Below are 22,256 nucleotides of genomic sequence, written 5' to 3'. Positions count from 1 at the left end.
ATGTAGAATCAACTTTTTGTGTTTTTTTTTTTTTTTTTTTTTTTTTTTTAATGGGTTCATTTCACATTTGCAGCCATGGAACCCATGGAATTTATGTTTTCTTCCATTTTATGTCTTTTTTGTTTTTTTGTTTTCTCTTTTGCGACCTCTGTCTTCGAAATGTCTATGTTATTCTCAGCCGAACTAATCTCAGTTTTAATGAATTTTCCAGACCTTGATGGAATTTTATTTACTGCCACATTTTATGTTGGTTAAGTTAAAATGAAATAATTTTGAAGAATGTTGAACTTCGAATTAAGCCGACCCATTTTTGTTGGCGACGGCTGGCTCTAAATTCTTGCCTACGACGGCTACATCTTGACGGCTAAGCGATATAATTTTGTATGTTCTTTTTGGATCCGGAAGTAGTGCAAAATTGGCACAGAAGCGAAGAATTTTACGTGGGCCTGTCATACGACGGATGTCCACCATTTCAACAGCCGTTGCACTGAATTTGCATCACTTCTCACTCAATGATTCAAATTCCGTGTTTTGGATGTGAATTAAAAAAATGTTGGCATATTTTGACAAATAAATAATTTTTATATTTTTTTATGATATTTAATGCATTCTAACGCTTGTCCGAAACGTTTGAATTAAAAAATCGCAATATTTCTTGAATGGATTTAGAATTTTTTTCGACAAAATTTCAATAATTTGTACCATTTTATTAAAGCCAAATCTGTTTTTTAACTTTTTGAAACAAAAAAAAAATAAATTTACCCATTAAAAATAAAAAGAAAAAAGGGGGTTATAAATAATTGATTTAAAAGAACTTCCTGTGTAGTTAAAATAAAGAACATCTTTGGGAGTACGTCTTTTGGAAGTGCTTCTAAAGTTGTGCCTTTGGAAGAACTTCCAAATTTTTTTGCTGGGTTATAAAACAAATGAGGAAAGTCTAAAGTCGGTCGGTGCCGACTATATTATACCCTGCACCACTTTCTAGATCTACACGCAAAGAAAAAAAACGTTTGGAAAACGTGTACCGAAAACGTTTTTCGTTTGTTAGAGTTTTTTGAATTGCTTCGAAAATTTTAAACTTTTATCACCAAAAAAATTCGTTTGTTACAAAGTTTTTATTTTTTCAATAAAAAAAGTTATTTTTGAAACAACAACAGAGTCCAATTCGTTTATATCAAACACTCTTCTTTTCTGACTTTTGGTCTTTAATAAAACACATTTTACAGTTCAAAATTTAATATAGTACAATGTAATGTTGAACATTTTTTTCGGAATCTTCGGAACATATGTAGAATGTATGTAAAAAAAAAAAAAAAAAAAAAAAACTTTGGTCGAAGCAGGGATCGAACCCACGACCCTTGGCATGAGAGTCAGACGTAGCAACCACTGCTCCACGGTGCCAAACTAAATGTTTGTTTCTGTTAAATAAACTTTGTTTATTCGGTTCGTGGGCGCCGCAAGCTATGCTATATAAATATAACTTATATGGATATTTATCTCTTGATGACCATAACAGGTACATAGCTCAGTGGTTAGTGTGTTGGCTTACAAAGTGCATGGTCCGCGGTTCGATTCTCCGTCCAGGCGAAAGGTAAAAAAATTTTAAAAATTTATAAAATCGTATAATTTCTTCTACATTGTTTGTATTACAGAAAAAGGTGCTAAGAACTAAAAATATTCGTGGAAGTGAGAAAGATGTGAGGGAAAATGCAATTAGCCAGAAAAAAAATTTTTTGAGTTAGTCTTTATGAAATTGTTTTTACATCCTGGAAAAGAATAAACGTTTATCACAAAAAGTATATACTTTTCTTCCAAATACACTTCCTTACAGCGAAAAGCAAATGAGAAACGAACTTTGTTTGTCTAAAATTTCGTTTGGGAGGAAAGAATTATTTTTTTGCGTGTACATTCTAGATCGATACCATATAAAAACCGTCAAATGTGTTGGGTGCTATATATAAAGGTTTTTTTCCCAAATACTCGGACGTAAAAGACTGATTTTCATATGTTTGGGTGTAAAAATGTTATGTTTGGAAACCATTTTTTTTTTAACACATTATTTTACACACATTATTATTTTTAACTTTAAATTTCGTTTGTTTTTTTTTTATTTTTAACAATTTCAGAAGTTTGGTATACATGTCTGATCTGGCACTCAATTTTATGTTGACCAATCCACTTTTACGTTTTATAGCAGGCAGAACGATCCATAAGGAGGGCAGGCAAACACTACTGAATATTACAGCTGCTATAGGCGAGGTGAGTACAAAAGGGTTGATGATTTCGTGATAAAATAAAATTTATATAAATGGTGATCCAACTATAATACTTAATATATATTGAACAGATCGTAACAACAAAATGATACAAATGATATGATAACAACACGGACGAAAAAGGCTGTTTTTAATATGTTGTTTGGGTGTAAAAATTACATGTTTGCAACTCAAATTTCTTAACACAATATTTTTAAGTGCAAGCATATAATGTCCATAAACTAGCATAACATGTTTGGGACATATATGTTAATATGTTAGAACATATTATGTTTGGGGCATAAAATGTTTGTAAATATAATATGCTTAGATGCAAACATACATTTATTTGGAAATAGCCTATAAACTTATATGTGTTTAGAACGAGAGACCTACAGAGTCTATGTTGCAAATAAAATAATGGAAGAAACCAATTGGCGCCTTAAAAATATATCCACACAAAGAACATTTCATTAAAATTTTTTACTACCAGTGTATGCTCTAAGGTGAAAAATAATATGTTTGAACACTACAAACAATATTTTGTTTGGACCAATCCTGAAAATATATATGCTTGAAGCAAAATTTTTGTTTGGGGTTTATGTTTCAGAAGCAATTTTTTTTTTGAGGGTGAAATGATATGATGATACAAATGATATGATAACGATATGATACCACGGTACCATTTTCGTGGGGGTTTCGTGTAACATTGTCACCGCAACCATGTTCGCCCTGTCAAAAATAATGTAGTTGTCATTTAAGATGTTATGCTCTTGTTGAAAACAAATTTGTTCAACTTGAAAGAACATGGTCGTCATCAAAACTGATAGGGTCTTCGACAAATATGTTTTTTTTTTATACCCTCCACCATAGGATGGGGGTATATTAACTTTGTCATTCCGTTTGTAACACATCGAAATATTGCTCTAAAACCCCATAAAGTATATATATTCTGGGTCGTGGTGAAATTCTGAATCGATCTGAGCATGTCCGTCCGTCCGACCTTCCGTCTGTTGAAATCACGCTAATTTCCGAACGAAACAAGCTATCGACTTGAAACTTGGCACAAGTAGTTGTTATTGATGTAGGTCGGACGGTATTGGAAATGGGCCATATCGGTCCACTTTTACGTATAGCCCCCATATAAACGGACCACCAAATTTGGCTTGCGATTGCTCTAAGAGAAGCAAATTTCATCCGATCCGGCTGAAATTTAGTACATGGTGTTAGTATATGGTCTCTAATAACCATGCAAAAATTGGTCCATATCGGTCCATAATTATATATAGCCCCATTATAAAACGATCCCCCGATTTGGCTTGCGGAGCCTCTAAGAGAAGCAAATTTCATCCGATCCGCTTGAAATTTGGTACATGTTGTTGGTATATGTTCTCTAATGAGCATGCAAAAATTGGTCTACATCGACTCATAATTATATATAGCCCCCATATAAGCCGATCCCCAGATTTGACCTCCGGAGGAGGCCTCTTGGAGGAGCAAAATTCATCCGATCCGGTTGAAATTAGGTACGTGATGTTAGTATATGGTCTCTAACAACCATGCAAGAATTGGTCCATATCGGTCTATAATTATATATAGCCCCCATATAAATCAATCCCCAGATTTGTCCTCCGGAGCCTCTTGGAGGAGCAAAATTCATCCGATCCGGTTGAAATTTGGAACATGGTGTTAGAATGTGGTCTCTAACAAACACGCAAGAATTGGTCCATACCGGTCCATAATTATATATAGCCCCCATATAAAGCCCCATATAAACCGTTCCCCAGATTTGATCTCCGGAGCCTCTTGGAGGAGCAAAATTCATCCGATCCGGTTGAAATTTTCAAGTGGTGTTAGTCTAAGGCCGCTAATAACCATGCCAAAATTAGTCCATATCGGTCTATAGTTATATATAGCCGATACCCAATCACACAAAAATTGGTCCATATCGGTTCATAATCATGGTTGCCACTCGAGCCAAAAATAATCTTCCAAAATTTTATTTTTATACAAAACATTGTCAAAATGTTATTCCTATAGAAAATCTTTTCCAAGTTTTATTTCTATAGAAAATTTTTTCCAAATTTTATTTCTATAGAAAAATTTGTCAAAATTTTATTTCTATAGAAATGTGGTATATATTACGGTGTTAGGAAGATTTAAGATACCTTGCCATCGGCTTCAGTAGAAGTTTCTTCGCAATCCATGGTGGAGGGTACATAAGCTTCGGCCTGGCCGAACTTACGGTCGTATACACTTGTTTTTTTTTGTTTTTTGTGTTACCCGATATCAATGCAGGCTCGTTTTCAAAAAATTGTTAAAAACAAGTGAGTAAGGTAGAAAGTCGGGCGGGGCCGACTATATCATACCCTAAACCACCCCTACCGAATTGGTAAACATAACCATTTGTGGGGTATTATTGGTATAGGTTTGGAGTATAAACCACATTTCCATATTTAAGAACATTAAGGGAGTTGTATCACAATCTGAAAGAAATGTCTGATATTAGGACATATAGTTGGTTCTGAACCTACAGAGTTAGTAACGGGTTGGCTGATAAGTCCCCGGTCTAACAAAGAAAAACACATTTTTTTGTCAAAATTCGTTTTTATTATTCAACATAGTTCCCTTCAAGAGCGATACAACGATTATAACGACCTTCCAACTTTTTGATACCATTTTGGTAGTACTCCTTCGGTTTTGCCTCAAAATAGGCCTCAGTTTCGGCGATCACCTCTTCATTGCAGCCAAGTTTTTTCCCTGCGAGTATCCTTTTGAGGTCTGAGAAAAAGAAAAAGTCGCTGGGGGCCAGATCTCGAGAATACGGCAATTCGAAGCCCAAGTCATGAATTTTTGCCATCGTTCTCAATGACTTGTGGCACGGTGCGTTGTCTTGGTGGAACAAGACATTTTTATACCCACCACCATAGAATGGTGACGGGGTATAATAAGTTTGTCATTCCGTTTGTAACGCATCGAAATATCGATTTCCGACTATATAAAGTATATATATTCTTGATCAGGGAGAAATTCTAAGACGATATAAGCATGTCCGTCTGTCTGTCTGTCTGGCTGTCTGTTGTAATCACGCTACAGCATTCAATAATGGAGCTATCGTCCTGAAATTTGGCACAGAATCGTCTTTTGTCTGCGCGCAGGTCAAATTCGAAGATGGGCTATATCGGGCCATGTTTTGGTATAGCCCCCATATAAACCGACCTCCCGATTTGGGGTCTTTCGCTTATAGAAACCGTAGTTTTCATCCAATTTGCGCGAAATTGAAAATCTAGAGGTATTTTATGACCATAAAGAGGTGTGCCAAAAATGGTGAGTGTCGGTCCATGTTTTGGTATAGCCCCCATATAGACCGATCTCCCGATTTTACTTCTTGGGCTTATAGAAACCGCAGTTTTTATTCAATTTACCTGAAATTGGAAATCTAGAGGTATTGTAGGACCACAAATACGTGTGCCAAAAATTGTGAGTATCCGTCCATATTTTGGTATAGCCCCCATATAGAGCGATCTCCCGATTTGGGGTCTTGGGCTTATAGAAACCGTAGTTTTTATCCAATTTGTCTGAAATTGGAAATCTAGAGGTATTTTAGGACCATAAAGAGGTGTGCCGAGAATGGTGAGTATCGGTCCATATTTTGGTGTAGCCCCCAAGTAGTATCAATTACTATTTTTTAAATTAAATTGACTAAACCAGACTAAACAAAATAATAAAGGAGCTTTAGGAGCTTTACCAGATTAAAAACATTGCCATCGGCAACTGCTACCACAACCAAAGTAATTCGATTGTGCATGAAAATCTTTAGCGGAACTTTCTGCTGTGTATATACTTGTTTAATTTTTAGAAAAATGTAAAATCGTAAATAGGTTTTCAAATTCTGGGGGGGGCTAAAATTTTTCTGGGGGGGTCTAAGCCCCCTCCCGAGAGGCCTTCCTACGCTTATGGTCCCCATATAAAACGACCTCCGATTTGGGGTCTTGGGTTTATAGAATCCGTAGTTTTTATCCAATTTGTCTGAAATTGGAAATCTAGAGGTATTTTGGGACCATAAAGAGGTGTACCGAAAATGGTGAGTATCGGTCCATATTTTTGTATAGCCCCCATATAGACCGATTTCCCGATTTTACTTCTTGGAAATCTATTGGTATTTTCGGGTCATAAAGAGGTGTGCCGAAAGCGGTGAGTATCGGTCCATATTTTAGTATAGCCCCCATCAGAACGATCTCCCGATTAAACTCCTTGGGTTTCTAGAAACCGTAGTTTTTATCTGATTTGCCAGAAATTGTAAATACTGATCATGAAAATTGTTTGAAACTCAATGTAAAATTTCCAGATTTTACTTCTACAGATTTAAGATTTCAAATCAAGACGTTATTTTATATTTTTCTTGCACACTTACAAGAGATGTTAATGATTCCTCTAAAACTCAAGCAAAAATGGTTCTTATAAATCCAGAATCTGATATAGTCCTCATAGGTGAAATCTTTAAATTTATCTTAGGGAAGTGTCCTCAAGTCCTCTAGCCCTCCTGAAATTTCAAAGGAAACCCTAATATCTGGTTCATGGTGGTGGGTATTTAAGATTCGGCCCGGCCGAACTTACTGCTGTATATACTTGTTCTTCTTCATATGGGGCCGTTTTGCCGCGATTTCGACGTATGGACTAACTCGTATGGACTAACTCGCAATTTAGAAAACGATGTAAAGAAGTTTTAAGATACCACACCCAAAGTAATTCGATTGTAGATGGCAGTCTTTCGTAGAAGTTTCTACGCAATCCATGGTGGAGGGTACATAAGATTCGGCCTGGCCGAACTTACGGCCGTATGTACTTGTTTTTGTTTTTATACCCTGCGCCACACTGTGGAACAGGGTATTATAAGTTAGTGCATATGTTTGCAACACCCAGAAGGAGACGAGGTAGACACATGGTGTCTTTGGCGAAAATGCTCAGGGTGGGCTCCTGAGTCGATATAGCCATGTCCGTCTGTCCGTGAACACATTTTTGTAATCAAAGTCTAGGTCGCAGTTTTAGTCCAATCGACTTCAAATTTGGCACAAGTATGTGTTTTGGCTCAGAATAGAACCCTATTGATTTTGGAAGAAATCGGTTCAGATTTAGATATAGCTCCCATATATATCGTTCGCCCGATATGGACTGATACGGTCCCAGAAGCCAGAGTTTTACCCCAATTTGGTTGAAATTTTGCACTAGGAGTACAATTAGTAGTGTAGTCAGGTGTGCCAAATTTTATTGAAATCGGTTCAGATTTAGATATAGCTCCCATATATATGTTTTTGTGATATTGACAAAAATGGTCAAAATACCAACATTTTCCTTGTAAAATTGCCACTGCTTAGTCGAAAAGTTGTAAAAATGACTCTAATTTTCCTAAACTTCTAATACATATATATCGAGCGATAAATCATAAATAAAGTTTTGCGAAGTTTCCTCAAAATTGCTTCAGATTAAAATGTTTCCCATATTTTTATACCCTGCGCCACACTGTGGAACAGGGTATTATAAGTTAGTGCATATGTTTGTAACACCCAGAAGGAGACGAGATAGACACATGGTGTCTTTGGCAATAATGCTCAGGGTGGGTCCCTGAGTCGATATAACCATGTCCGTCCGTCTGTCTGTGAACACATTTTTGTGATCAAAGTCTAGGTCGCAATTTAAGTCCAATCGCCTTCAAATTTGGCACATGTTCCTAATTTGGGTCAGAATATAACCCTATTGATTTTGGAAGAAATCGGTTCAGATTTAGATATAGCTCCCATATATATCTTTCGCCCGATATGCACTAATATGGACAAATCAGCTAGAGTTTTAAACCGATTTGCTTGAAATTTTGTACAAACATAACTCTTAGTCGTATAGTCATGTATGCAAAATTTGATTGAAATCGGTTCAGATTTAGATATAGCTCCCATATATATCTTTCGCCCGATATGGACTAATATGGTTCTAATAGCCAGAGCTTTGGCCCAATTTGGTTGAAATTTTGCACACGGAGTAGATTTAGCGTTGTAGCTATGCGTCCCAAATTTGATTGAAATCGGTTCAGATTTACATATAGCTTCCATATATATCGTTCGCCCGATATGGACTGATACGGTCCCAGAAGCCAGAGTTTTACCTCAATTTGGTTGAAATTTTGCACTAGGAGTACAATTAGTAGTGTAGTCAGGTGTGCCAAATTTTATTGAAATCGGTTCAGATTTAGATATAGCTCCCATATATATGTTTTTCTGATATTGACAAAAATGGTCACAATACCAACATGTTCCTTGTTAAATCGCCACTGCTTAGTCGAAAAGTTATAAAAATGACTCTAATTTTCCTAAAATTCTAATACATATATATCGAGCGATAAATCATAAATAAAGTTTTGCGAAGTTTCCTCAAAATTGCTTCAGATTAAAATGTTCCCCGTATTTGTTTACTAACATTGTGTTCCACCCTAGTGCATTAGCCAACTTAAATTTTGAGCCTATAGATTTTGTAAAAGTCTATCACATTCTGTCCAAATCTAGTGATATTTAAATGTTTGTATTTGGGACAAACCTTTATATAAACACATTTGACGGATGTGATATGGTATCGAAAATTTAGATCGACAAAGTGGTGCAGGGTACAATATAGTCGGCCCCGCCCCATTTTTGACTTCCCTTACTTGTTTTTTACTAACATTGTGTTCCACCCTAGTGCATTAGCCGACATAAATTTTGAGTCTATACATTTTATCAAATTCTGTCCAGATCGAGTGATATTTAAATGTATGTATTTGGGACAAACCTTTATATATAGCCCCCAACACGTTTGACAAATGTGATATGGTATCGAAAATTTAGATCTACTAAGTGGTGCAGGGTATAATATAGTCGGCCCCGCCCGACTTTAGACTTTCCTTACTTGTTGTATCTGGAAATGCAGACCTTTATATAGCCCTCCCAGCAAAATTTGAAGTAGTTGAGATGGTAACACAAATGTTGGTCTACGTGGTGGTGAAGGGTATAATATAGTCGGCCCCGCCCGATTTTAGACTTTACTTACTTGTTTTTTACTAACATTGTGTTCCACCCTAGTGCATTAGCCAACATAAATTTTGAGTCTATAGATTTTGTGGAAGTCTATCAAATTCTGTCCAGACCGAGTGATATTTAAATGTATGTATTTGGGACAAACCTTTATATATAGCCCTCAACACATTTCACGGATGTGATATGGTATCGACAATTTTGATCTTCAAAGTGGTGCAAGGTATAATATAGTCGGCCCCACCCGACTTTAGACTTTCCTTACTTGTTTTTTAGTGGAGATTGTATGATTTCCATGAAACATTGCATACCCGATATTATTAAATAATGAAAACAAAGTAATCCAAATGCAACCTCTACTTATTTTTAGACTTTAGAAGCATACCCTTCACAAGATGGCTCTGATCCCAGTTATGAACATACTACGAAATCGAGCATCCATTACGTACACGAAGCTATTAAACAAAATCAATTTCCAAAGGAATTAGCGCCACAATCTCTATTTCATGTAGTACTCGGTGTAAGTATTTCTACCTAATTATCTCAATTAGTTGGAAAATATTAAATATATGTTCGATTTTATTTAGTCTTTCGAAACCACCGCTTTGACAATTTGTAATACGATGTTTTTATTGGCCATGCATCCGGATGTCCAAGAAAAAGCCTACAAAGAAGTCTGTGAAGCATTTCCCGACGATGATGATGGAGAATTTGACATTGATCATAATCAGATACCGCAATTGATCTATCTGGACAAGGTTATGAAGGAGACAATGAGAGTTTTTCCACCTATCCCACAGGTTGGACGTCAAGTTGTTGGCGGTGATTTGACACTAAGCAATGGTGTTGTCATAAAAGAAGGCCAAAGAATAGTTATCGATATTTTTAATATGCATCGAAACAAAGCTGTATGGGGTCCAGACGCCGATAAATTCAATCCGGATCATTTTCTTCCAGAAAATATTGAATCTAAACCTCCTTACGCATTTATTCCGTTCACAAAAGGGATACGTTACTGTATAGGTAAGAATTGTTGGAGATTGAAAGAAATTAGGGCTACAAAAATCTAGGGTAGATTTGTTCGCAGAAAAAGTCGAAATGTCAAAGTCACTTTTTTGGATTTTTGAATACGACTGCAAAGTTGAGTTTTTCCAATTTTTGCAAAAGTCAAGGTCTTGAGAAGTCAACCTTTTCAAATTTTAGAAAACTATACTTGGAAACAAGTAAGTAAAGTAGAAAGTCAAACGGGAGCGACTATATCATATGTTTGCAACACCCACAAAGAGTCGAGATAGACACATGGTGTCTTTGGCAATAATGCTCAGGCTGGGTCCCAGACAGGGCTGCCTATAAAATTTCAAGAAAAATCGTCATAATCGTCACTTCTATTTTAAAAATCGTCAAAAAATGTCTAATGTAAATAATATTAAAACAAACTAATTTTTTGCTTAAAAACAAAATTATTAATTTCATTTCATCAACAAAAGCATAATGAATTCAATTTCGTATAAAAAATAACATAAAAACGTTTTGAAGATTTTCCAAAATTTAATCATAAATCTCGTATTAGAAAGTCAACTCTAATTAAGAGGTACAAATTTCTATAGAAATCAAATTTTAACAAAATCTTCTATAGAAATAAAATTTTGATTTTCTATAAAAATTAAATTTTGCAAAAATTTTCTTAAAAATAAAAATGTACAAAATGTTTCCACATATATAAAGTTTTAAAAAAGTTTTCTATAGAAATAAAATTTTGGCAAAATTTTCTATAGAAATAAAATTTTGACAAAATTTTCTATAGAAATAAAATTTTGACAAAATTTTCTATAGAAATAAAATTTTGACAAAATTTTCTATAGAACTACAATTTTGACAAAATTTTCTATAGAAATAAAATTTTGACAAAATTTTCTATAGAAATAAAATTTTGACAAAATTTGCTACAGAAATAAAATGTTGACAAAATTTTCTATAAAAGTAAAATTTTGACAAAATTTTTTATAGAAATAAAATTTTGACAAACTTTTCTATAGAAATAAAATTTTGAAAAAATTTTCTATAGAAATAAAATTTTGACAAAATTTGCTATAGAAATAAAATGTTGACAAAATTTTCTATAAAAGTAAAATTTTGACAAAATTTTTTATAGAAATAAAATTTTGATTTTCTAAAAAATTAAATTTTGCCAAAATTTTCTTAAAAATAAAAATGTACAAAATGTTTCCACATATATAAAGTTTTGAAAAAGTTTTCTATAGAAATAAAATTTTGACAAAATTTTCTATAGAAATAAAATTTTGACAAAATTTTCTATAGAAATAAAATTTTGACAAAATTTTCTATAGAAATAAAATTTTGACAAAATTTTCTATAGAAATAAAATTTTGACAAAATTTTCTATAGAAATAAAATTTTGACAAACTTTTCTAAAGAAATAAAACTTTGACAAAATTTTCTATAGAAATAAAATTTGAACAAAATTTTGACAATATTTTCTATAGGAATAAAGTTTTGACAAAATTTTCTATAAGAATAAAATTTTGACAAAATTTTCTATAGAAATAAAATTTTGACAAAATTGTCTATAGAAATAAATTTTGACAAACTTTTCTATAGAAATAAAATTTTGACAAAATTTTCTATAGAAATAAAATTTTGACAAACTTTTCTATAGAAATAAAACTTTGCCAAAATTTTCTATAGAAATAAAATTTTAACAAAATTTTGACAAAATTTTCTATAGGAATAAAATTTTGACAAAATTTTCTATAGAAATAAAATTTTGATAAAATTGTCTATAGAAATAAAATTTTGATAAAATTGTCTATAGAAATAAAATTTTGACAAATTTTCTATAGAAATAAAATTTTGACAATATTTTCTATAGATATAAAATTTTGAAAAAATTTTCTATAGAAATAAAATTTTGATTTTCTATAAAAATAAAATTTTGACAAAATTTTTTATAGAAATAAAATTTTGATTTTCTATAAAAAATAAATTTTGCAAAAATTTTCTTAAAAATAAAAATGTACAAAATGTTTCCACATATATAAAGTTTTCTATAGAAATAAAATTTTGACAAAATTTTCTATAGAAATAAAATTTTAACAAAATTTTCTATAGGAATAAAATTTTGACAAAATTTTCTATAGAAACAAAATTTTGACAAAATTTTCTATAGAAATAAAATTTTAACAAAATTTTCTATAGAAATAAAATTTTGACAAACTTTTCTATAGAAATAAAATTTTGACAAAATTTTCCATAGAAATAAAATTTTGACAAAATTTTCTATAGAAATAAAATTTTGACAAAATTTTCTATAGAAATAAAATGTTGACAAAATTTTCTATAGAAATAAAATTTTGACAAAGTTTTCTATAGAAATAAAATTTTGACAAAATTGTCTATAGAAATAAAATTTTGACAAAATTGTCTATAGAAATAAAATTGTGACAAAATTTTCTATAGAAATAAAATTTTGATTTTCTATAAAAATTAAATTTTGCCAAAATTTTCTTAAAAATAAAAATGTACAATATGTTTCCACATATATAAAGTTTTGAAAAAGTTTTCTATAGAAATAAAATTTTGACAAAATTTTCTATAGAAATAAAATTTTGACAAAATTTTCTATAGAAATAAAATTTTGACAAACTTTTCTATAGAAAAAAAACTTTGCCAAAATTTTCTATGGAAATAAAATTTTAACAAAATTTTGACAAAATTTTCTATAGGAATAAAATTTTGACAAAATTTTCTATAGAAATAAAATTGTGACAAAATTTTCTATAGAAATAAAATTTTGAGAAACTTTTCTATAGAAATAAAATTTTGACAAACTTTTCTATAGAAATAAAATTTTGACAAAATTTTCTATAGAAATGAAACTTTGATTTTCTATAAAAATAAAATTTTGACAACATTTTTAATAGAAATAAATTTTTGATTTTCTATAAAAATTAAATTTTGCCAAAATTTTCTTAAAAATAAAAATGTACCAAATGTTTCCACATATATAACGTTTTGAAAAAGTTTTCTATAGAAATAAAATTTTGACAAAATTGTCTATAGAAATAAAATTTTGACAAAATTTTCTATAGAAATAAAATTTTGACAAACTTTTCTATAGAAATAAAACATTGACAAAATTTTCTATAGAAATAAAATTTTAACAAAATTTTGACAACATTTTCTATAGGAATAAAATTTTGACAAAATTTTCTATAGGAATAAAATTTTGACAAAATTTTCTATAGAAATAAAATTTTGACAAAATTTTCTATAGAAATAAAATTTTGACAAAATTTTCTATAGAAATAAAATTTTGAAAAAGTTTTCTATAGAAATAAAATTTTGAAAAAGTTTTCTATAGAAATAAAATTTTGACAAAATTTTCAAGAAACAAAATTTCATAGAAATAACATTTTGACAAAATTTTCTATAGAAATAAAATTTTGACAAATTTTTTTGTAGAAATGAACTTTTGTAGAATAAAACTTTTCTTTCCAATAACACAAAATGTTTTATATACTAACAATTTGATCAACAACTTCAAAATAAATTGTTTTAATTAGGTAGATTTTTGGTAAATTTTTCTTAAAATTTTTGGTGGAATATTCTTGGTATGAGTGGCAACCGTGATACAAATGAGGTATAGCTCCTACATGTATGAAATTTCCAGCAAAAACACTTCTTTTTGCTGGCTGTAAACGTGTAAACTAACTGCTTCCATTAAAAATGTTTGAACGGAGCTAATATCGTCATTTTTGGGGCAAAAATCGGAAAATTGGCATTTGCTATTTGTTGAAAAAAAAAATCGTCAAAATGCTGATAAATCGGCAAAATTGGCAGCCCTGGTCCCAGAGTCGATCTAGCCATGTCAGTCTGTCGGTCCGTCCGTCTGTCTGTGAACACATTTTTGTGATCAAAGTCTAGGTCCAGTTTAAGTCCAATCGCCTTCACATTTGGCACAAGTTCCTGTCTTGGGTCAGAATAGAACCCTATTGATTTTGAAAAAATCTGTTCAGATTTAGATATAGCTCCCATATATATCTTTCGCCCAATATGCACTTATATGGACCCAGAAGCCAGAGTTTTACTCTGATTTGCTTGAAATTTTTCACTAACATAACACTTGGTCATATAGTCAAGTGTGCCAAATTTTATTGAAATCGGTTCAGATTTAGATATAGCTCCCATATATATCTTTCGCCCGGTATGCACTTATATGGACCCAGAAGCCAGAGTTCTACCCTGATTTGCTTGAAATTTTGCACAAACATATAGTCAAGTGTGCAAAATTTGATTTAAATCGGTTGAGATTTAGATATAGCTCCCATATATATCTTTCGCCCGATATGGACTTATATGGCCCCAGAAGCCAAAGTTTTACCCTAATTTGCTTGAAATTTTGCACCAGGAGAACAATTAGTAGTGTAGTCAAGTGTGCCAAATTTTATTGAAATCGATTCAGATTTAGATATAGCTCACATATATATCTTTCGCACGATTTTCCGTCATATGACCACAGAGTTCAAAGTTGTAGTCCGATTTACGAGAAATTGTGGACAGGGAGTAGAATTAAAATACTATGTATGCATGTCAAATTTGGTTGGAATCGGTTCAGATTTCTATATATAGCTTCCATATATATGCTTTTCCGATTTGGGCAAAAATGACCAAAATACCCACATTTTCCTTATAAAATCGCCACGGCTAAGTCGAAAACTTATAAAAGTGACTCAAATTTTCTTTTATTTCTAATACATATCTATCGACCGATAAATCATAAATACACTTTTGCGAAGTTGCCTCCAAATTGGTTCAGATTAAAATGTTTCCCATATTTATACCCTGCGCCACACTGTGGAACAGGGTATTATAAGTTAGTGCATATGTTTGCAACACCCAGAAGGAGATAAGATAGACATATGGTGTCTTTGGCAAAAATGCTCAGGGTGGGCTCTTGAGTCGATATAGCGATGTCCGTGAACACATTTTTGTAATCAAAGTCTAGGTCGCAGTTTTAGTCCAATCGACTTCAAATTTGGCACAAGTATGTGTTTTGACTCAGAATAGATCCCTATTGATTTTGGAAGAAATCGGTTCAGATTTAGATATAGCTCCCATATTCGCCCGATATGGACTTATATGGCCCCAGAAGCCAGAGTTTTACCCTAATTTGCTTAAAATTTAACACAAGAAGAACAATTAGTACTATAGTCAAGTGTGCCAAATTTTATTGAAATCAGTTCAGATTTTGATATAGCTCCCATATATATCTTTCGCCCGATATGGACTAATACGGTCCCAGAAGCCAGAGTTTTACCCCAATTTGGTTGAAATTTTGCACAGGGAGTAGAATTAGCATTGTAGCTATGCGTGCCAAATTTGGTTGAAATCGGTTCAGATTTAGATTTATCTCCCATATATAGCTTTCGCCCGATTTACACTCATATGACCACAGAGGCCAATTTTTGCTCCGATTTAGTTGAAATTTTGCACAGGGAGTAGAATTAGCATTGTTGCTATGCGTGCCAAATTTGGTTGAAATCGGTTAAGATTTAGATATAGCTCCCATATATATGTTTTTCTGATTTCGACAAAAATGGTCAAAATACCAACATTTCCCTTGTAAAAACGCCACTGCTCAGTCGAAAAGTTGTAAAAATGACTCTAATTTAAATGTTTTTTACTAACATTGTGTTCCAACGTAGTGCATTAGCCGACGTAAATTTTGAGTCTATAGATTTTGTAGAAGTCTATCAAATTCTGTCGAGATCGAGTGTTATTTAAATTAAATGTAGTTGGGACAAACCTTTATAAATAGCCCCCAACACATTTGACGGATGTGATATGGTATCGAAAATTTAGATCTACAAAGTGGTGCAGGGTATAATATAGTCGGCCCCGCCCGACTTTATGTTAGACTTTCCTTACTTGTTCTATTTAAGTTCTTGGAATTATTACGTTTTAAGGAAGGTTCCAAGACTTTAATAATTTTTTACATTCGTTAGTTTAATTAACTAAAACAAATGAAGCATAAAGATCAGTTAAATTTGTGTCTTTCACACAGAAAAAAATATCACCAAAATATTTCCAATTAAAAAGTTAATTGACGTTGAAATTGTTTTCAATTAATAAATTAATTTGTACAATTAGATAGAAACATTAAGTTAATTTAGTCAATGATTGAAAATTTGAAAGTTTTTAATTAAAAAGTTAATTGATACAATTAACTTTTAATCAAATTCGAAAGACTACATTTTTAATTAATTTTTTTTTTTAAACAATCAATTGTTAATCCAAATAAAAATTCTAAGCCAATTCAGAATGTAATGGAAAATAGTTACCTTTTTTTATACCCTCCATCAAAGGATGGGGGTATATTAACTTTGTCATTCCGTTTGTAACACATCGAAATATTGCTCTAAGACCCCATAAAGTATATATATTCTGGGTCGTGGTGAAATTCTGAGTCGATCTAAGCATGTCCGTCCGTCCGTCCGTCTGTTGAAATCACGCTAACTTCCGAACGAAACAAGCTATCGACTTGAAACTTGGCACAAGTAGTTGTTATCGATGTAGGTCGGATGGTATTGAAAATGGGCCATATCGGTCCACTTTTACGTATAGCCCCCATATAAAGGGACCCTCAGATTTGGCTTGTGGAGCCTCTAACAGAAGCATATTTCATCCGATCCGGCTGAAATTGGGTATATGGTGTTGGTATATGGTCTCTAACAACCATGCAAAAATTGGTCCACATCGGTCCATAATTATATATAGCCCCCATATAAACCGATCCCCAGATTTGGCTTGCGGAGCCTAAAAGAGAAGCAAATTTCATCCGATCCGGTTGAAATTTGGTACATGGTGTTGGTATATGGTCTCTAACAACCATGGACAAATTGGTCCATATCGGTCCTTAATTATATATAGCCCCCATATAAACCGATCCCCAGATTTGGCTTGTAGAGCCTCAAAGAGAAGCATATTTCATCCGATCCGGCTGAAATTTGGTACATGGTGTTGGTGTATGGTCTCTAACAATCATGCAAAAATTGGTCCACATCGGTCCATAATTATATATAGCCCCCATATAAACCGATCCCCAGATTTGGCTTGCGGAGCCTCAAAGAGAAGTAAATTTCATCCGATCCGGCTGAAATTTGGTACATGATGTTGGTATATGGTCTCTAACAACCGTGCAAAAATTGGTCCACATCGGTCTATAATTATATATGGCGCCCATATAAACCGATCCCCAGATTTGGGTTGCGGAGCCTCAAAGAGAAGCAAATTTCATCCGATCCGCCTGAAATTTGGTACATGATATTGGTATATGGTCTCTAACAACCATGCAAAAATTGGTTCACATCCGTTCATAAGTATATATAGCCCCCATATAAACCGATCCCCAGATTTGGCTTGCGAAGTCTCCAAGAGAAGAAAATTTCATCCAATCCGGTTGTAATTTGGAACATGGTGTTAGTATATGATCTTTAACAACCGTGCCAGAATTGGTCCATATCGGTCCATAATTATATATAGCCCCCATATAAAACATTCTCCAGATTTGACCTCCGGAGCCTCTTGAAGGAGCAAAATTCATCCGATCCGGTTCAAATTAGGCACGTGGTGTTAGTATATGGTCGCTAACAACCATACCAAAATTGGTCCAATCACACAAAAATTGGTCCATATCGGTTCATAATCAGTGTTGCCACTAGAGCCAAAAATAATCTACCAAAATTTTATTTCTATAGAAAATTTTGTCAAAATTTTATTTCTAGAGAAAATTTTGTTAGAATTTTATTCGGTTCATAATAAAATTTTCATCATTGTCAAAATTTTATTTCTATAGAAAATTTTATCAAAATTTTATTTCTATAGAAAATTTTGTTCAAATTTTATTCGGTTCATAATCATGGTTGCCACTCGAGCCAAAAATAACCTACCAAGATTTTATTTCTATAGAAAATTTTGTCAAAAGTTTATTTCTATAAAAATTTGGTGAACATTTTATTTCTATAGAAAATTTTGTTAAAATTTTATTTCTGTAGAAAATTTTGTCAAAATTTTATGTCTACTTTGTCAAACTGAATTATATACGTATTGGATCTTTTTATACCCTCCACCATAGGATGGGGGGTATATTAACTTTGTCATTCCGTAACACATCGAAATATTGCTCTAAGACCCCATAAAGTATATATATTCTGGGTCGTGGTGAAATTCTGAGTCGATCTGAGCATGTCCGTCCGTCCGTCCGTCCGTCCGTCTGTTGAAATCACGCTAACTTCCGAACGAAACAAGCTATCGACTTGAAACTTGGCACAAGTAGTTGTTATTGATGTAGGTCGGATGGTATTGCAAATGGGCCATATCGGTTCACTTTTACGTATAGCCCCCATATAAACGGACCCCCAAATTTGGCTTGCGAAGCCTCTAAGAGAAGCAAATTTCATCCGATCCGGCTGAAATTTGGTACATGGTATTAGTATATGGTCTCTAACAACCATGCAAAAATTGGTCCACATCGGTCCATAATTATATATAGCCCCCATATAAACCGATCCCCCGATTTAGCTTGCGAGGCCTCTAAGAGAAGCAAATTTCATCCGATCCGGCTGAAATTTGATACATGGTGTTAGTATATGGTCTCGAACAACCATGCAAAAATTGGTCCACATCGGTCCATAATTATATATAGCCCCCATATAAACCGATCCCCAGATTTTACCTCCGGAGCCCCTTGGAAGAGCAAACTTCATCCGATTCGGTTGAAATTTGGTACGTGATGTTAGTATATGGTATCCAACAACCATGCAGGAATTGGTTCATATCAGTCCATAATTATATATAGCACCCATATAAACCGATCCCCAGATTTGACCTCCGGTGCCTTTTGGAGAAGCAAAATTCATCCGATCTGGTTGAAATTTTGTACATGGTGGTAGTATATGATATTTAATAACCATGCCAAAAGTGGTCCATATCAGTCCCATAGAAACCGATCCCGATATTTGGTTTTGGAGCCTCTTGGAGGAGCAAATTTCATCCGAGTTTGTTGAAATTTGGTACATTGTACTAGTATATGGCCGTTAACAACCATGCTTAACTAGGTCTATATCGGTCTATAGTTATATATAGCCCTCAGATAAATCGATCCCCAATCACACAAAAATTGGTCCATATCAATAATTGTATATAGCCCCCATATAAGCGACCCCCATATTACAATTCTGGCTCCCAACGTACAGTGCAAAAGTCCATATCGATTCGTAATTATTTGTAGACTTACCTACACATACTTTTTTTGTCAAATGTATACCACGTATGGACTAACACACAATTTAGAAAACGATTTAAGATACCACAACCCAAGTAATTCGATTGACGCAATCCATGGTGGAGGGTACATAAGATTCGGCCTGGCCGAACTTACGGCCGTTTATACTTGTTTGATTTAATATATACCACGTATGGACTTACATACAATTTAGAAGATGGTGTTAGGAGGTTTTAAGATACCTCGCCATCGGCAAGCGTTACCGCAACTTAAGTAATTCGATTGTGGATTGCAGTGTTTAGATGAAGTTTCTACGCAATCCATGATGGAGGGTACATAAGCTTCGGCCTGGCCGAACTTACGGCCGTATGTACTTGTTAATTACTAAATTAATTGAGTTTTGCAATCAACATTAATTAAATTTTTAATTGAATCAATTAAAAAATGAATTAAAATTAGGTAATGAAATCAATTAATTTTTTAATCAAGAATTTTTTCTATGCCCAATTAAAACTGTGATTGATACCATCATTTTCGTGATTGAAGACATTTCAATTAAAAAATTAATTGGATCAATTAATTTCGTGATTGAATCAGAAAAAAATTTTTTTTGTGTGCACAAAATAGTTCAGAATTTCTTAATATATGCAATAATGCGTCCAACTACAACTTCGAATGGCACTAAAGACATTTTTGAAATTTTGATTGTAAAGAAAACTTTCTCCTAACATAATATTTCCATGAACTAAAATAAAGTTAAATTGGCTTTACTGAAAGAAGGGTTTACTTTTTTTTTTTTGAGTGTAGACGCTTAAATCGGTTGGTCAGTGTTGTTTTGTTAAGAATATATGGACAATAATGCTAATATATTTCTTGTATATATTTTCTCTTTTCAATTTCAGGTATGCAATCTGCGAACATGAGTATGAGAGCGACCGTCGCAAGACTACTTAAGAGATATAAATTTTCAACACAATTCAAATATGAAGATTTAAAGTACGAAAGTCGTATTTCTTTATACTTTCCTGTTGAACCTGAGTTGGAAATTGTGAGAAGGAAAACAATGAGGAACGCTTGAGTTGGACTAAAAAAGAAATTTTATGCAATAAACCAAAGTACTAACAAAAAATTTGTTTTTCTGATTCAATCACGAAATTGATCCAATTAATTTGTATACCCTCCACCATAGAATGGTGATGAGGTATAATACGTTTGTCAATCCATTTGTAACACATAGAAATATCGATTTCCGACTATACAAAGTATATATATTCTTGATCAGGGAGAAATTTTAAGACGACATTAGCATGTCCGTCTGTCTGTCTGTCTGTTGTAATCACGCTAAAGCCTTCAATAATGGCGTTATCATCCTGAAATTTGGCACAGATTCGTTTTTTGTTTGCAGGCAGGTCGAGTTCGAAGATGGGCTATATAGGTCTAAGTTTTCATATAGTCCCCATATAAACCGACCTCCCGATTTGGGGTCTTGGGCTTATAAAAACCGTAGTTTTGATCCAATTTGTCTGAAATTGAAAATCTAGAGGTATTTTAGAACCACAAAAAAATGTGTCGAAAATGGGGTGTATTGGTCCATATTTTGGTATAGCCCCCATATAGACCGATCTCCCGATTTTACTTCTTGGGCTTCTAGAAACTATATTTACTATCCAATTAGCCTGAAATTGAAAATCTAGAGGTACTTTAGAACCACAAAAGGGTGTGTCGAAAATGGGGTGTATCGGTCCATGTGTTGGTATAGCCCCCACATAGACCAATCTCCCGATTTTACTTTTTGGGCTTCTAGAATCTATGTTTAATACACGATTTGACTGAAATTGTAAACCTAGAGGTATTCTTAGACCACGAATGGGTGTGTCGAAAATGGGGCGTATCGGTCCATCTTTTGGTGTAGCCCCCATATAAACCGATCCCGAGATATGGTTTTGGAGCCTGTTGGAGGAGCAAATTTCATCCGAGTCAGTTGAACTTTGGTACATTGTGCTAGTATATGGCCGTTAATAACCATGCCTAACTAGGTCCATAACGGTCTATAGTTATATATAGCCTTAAGATAAATCGATCCCCAATCACACAAAAATTGGTCCATATCAAGTTCATAATTCTATATAGCCCCCATATAAGCCACCCCAAAATTTCGATTCTGGCTCTCTACGTACCGTGCAAAAGTCCATGTCGATTCGTATTTATTTGTAGACTTACCTATACATACGCATGGACTAAGTCACAATTTAGAAAACGATATTGAGAAGTTTTAAGACAGTCTTTCGTAGAAGTTTCTACGCAATCCATGGTGGAGGGTAAAGGGTGATACGGTCAAAATTTGGTCAAGGGAAAACGCGTGTAAATCGGTGAAATCGTTTATTTAAAAAATCAAATTAAATTTCTTTTTCAAGTTCAATTAGTATAAAATTCAGGAAAAATATTCAGTTAGGCTTTCGCTTTTCCAAATCCGAATTGCCGGGCCTCACGCTCTACACCTGCCATCAGATTTTGTACAGCCACCTTGTCCACCTTCTTCGCCGCAGAAAGCCAGTTTGCCTTGAACTGCTGCTCGTCCTTAGCAGTTTTTTTCGTCTTCTTTAGGTTCCGCTTGACAATAGCCCAGTATTTCTCAATTGG

General features: G+C 33.3%; 1 protein-coding gene across 2 annotated transcripts in view; it reads left to right on the top strand.

Moving 5' to 3' along the window:
• LOC142228753 (putative cytochrome P450 313a4) overlaps positions 1–20,745 on the top strand; it is a 170,909-nt gene extending 150,164 nt beyond the window's left edge. For both annotated transcript variants that reach the window (XM_075299262.1, XM_075299263.1), the window contains 4 exons: positions 2,127–2,259; positions 9,684–9,833; positions 9,901–10,336; positions 20,519–20,745. In XM_075299262.1, the coding sequence (XP_075155377.1) occupies positions 2,127–2,259; positions 9,684–9,833; positions 9,901–10,336; positions 20,519–20,694 (895 nt within the window). In that variant the 3' untranslated portion in view covers positions 20,695–20,745. The remainder of the gene's footprint in view (positions 1–2,126; positions 2,260–9,683; positions 9,834–9,900; positions 10,337–20,518) is intronic.
• The last annotated feature ends 1,511 nt before the right edge of the window (positions 20,746–22,256 follow it).

Source organism: Haematobia irritans, chromosome 3 (assembly GCF_050003625.1).
Source record: "Haematobia irritans isolate KBUSLIRL chromosome 3, ASM5000362v1, whole genome shotgun sequence".
Classification (NCBI taxonomy): domain Eukaryota; kingdom Metazoa; phylum Arthropoda; class Insecta; order Diptera; family Muscidae; genus Haematobia; species Haematobia irritans.
Note: the sequence above shows the minus strand (reverse complement) of the source record. Positions and strands in the feature narration are given on the sequence as shown.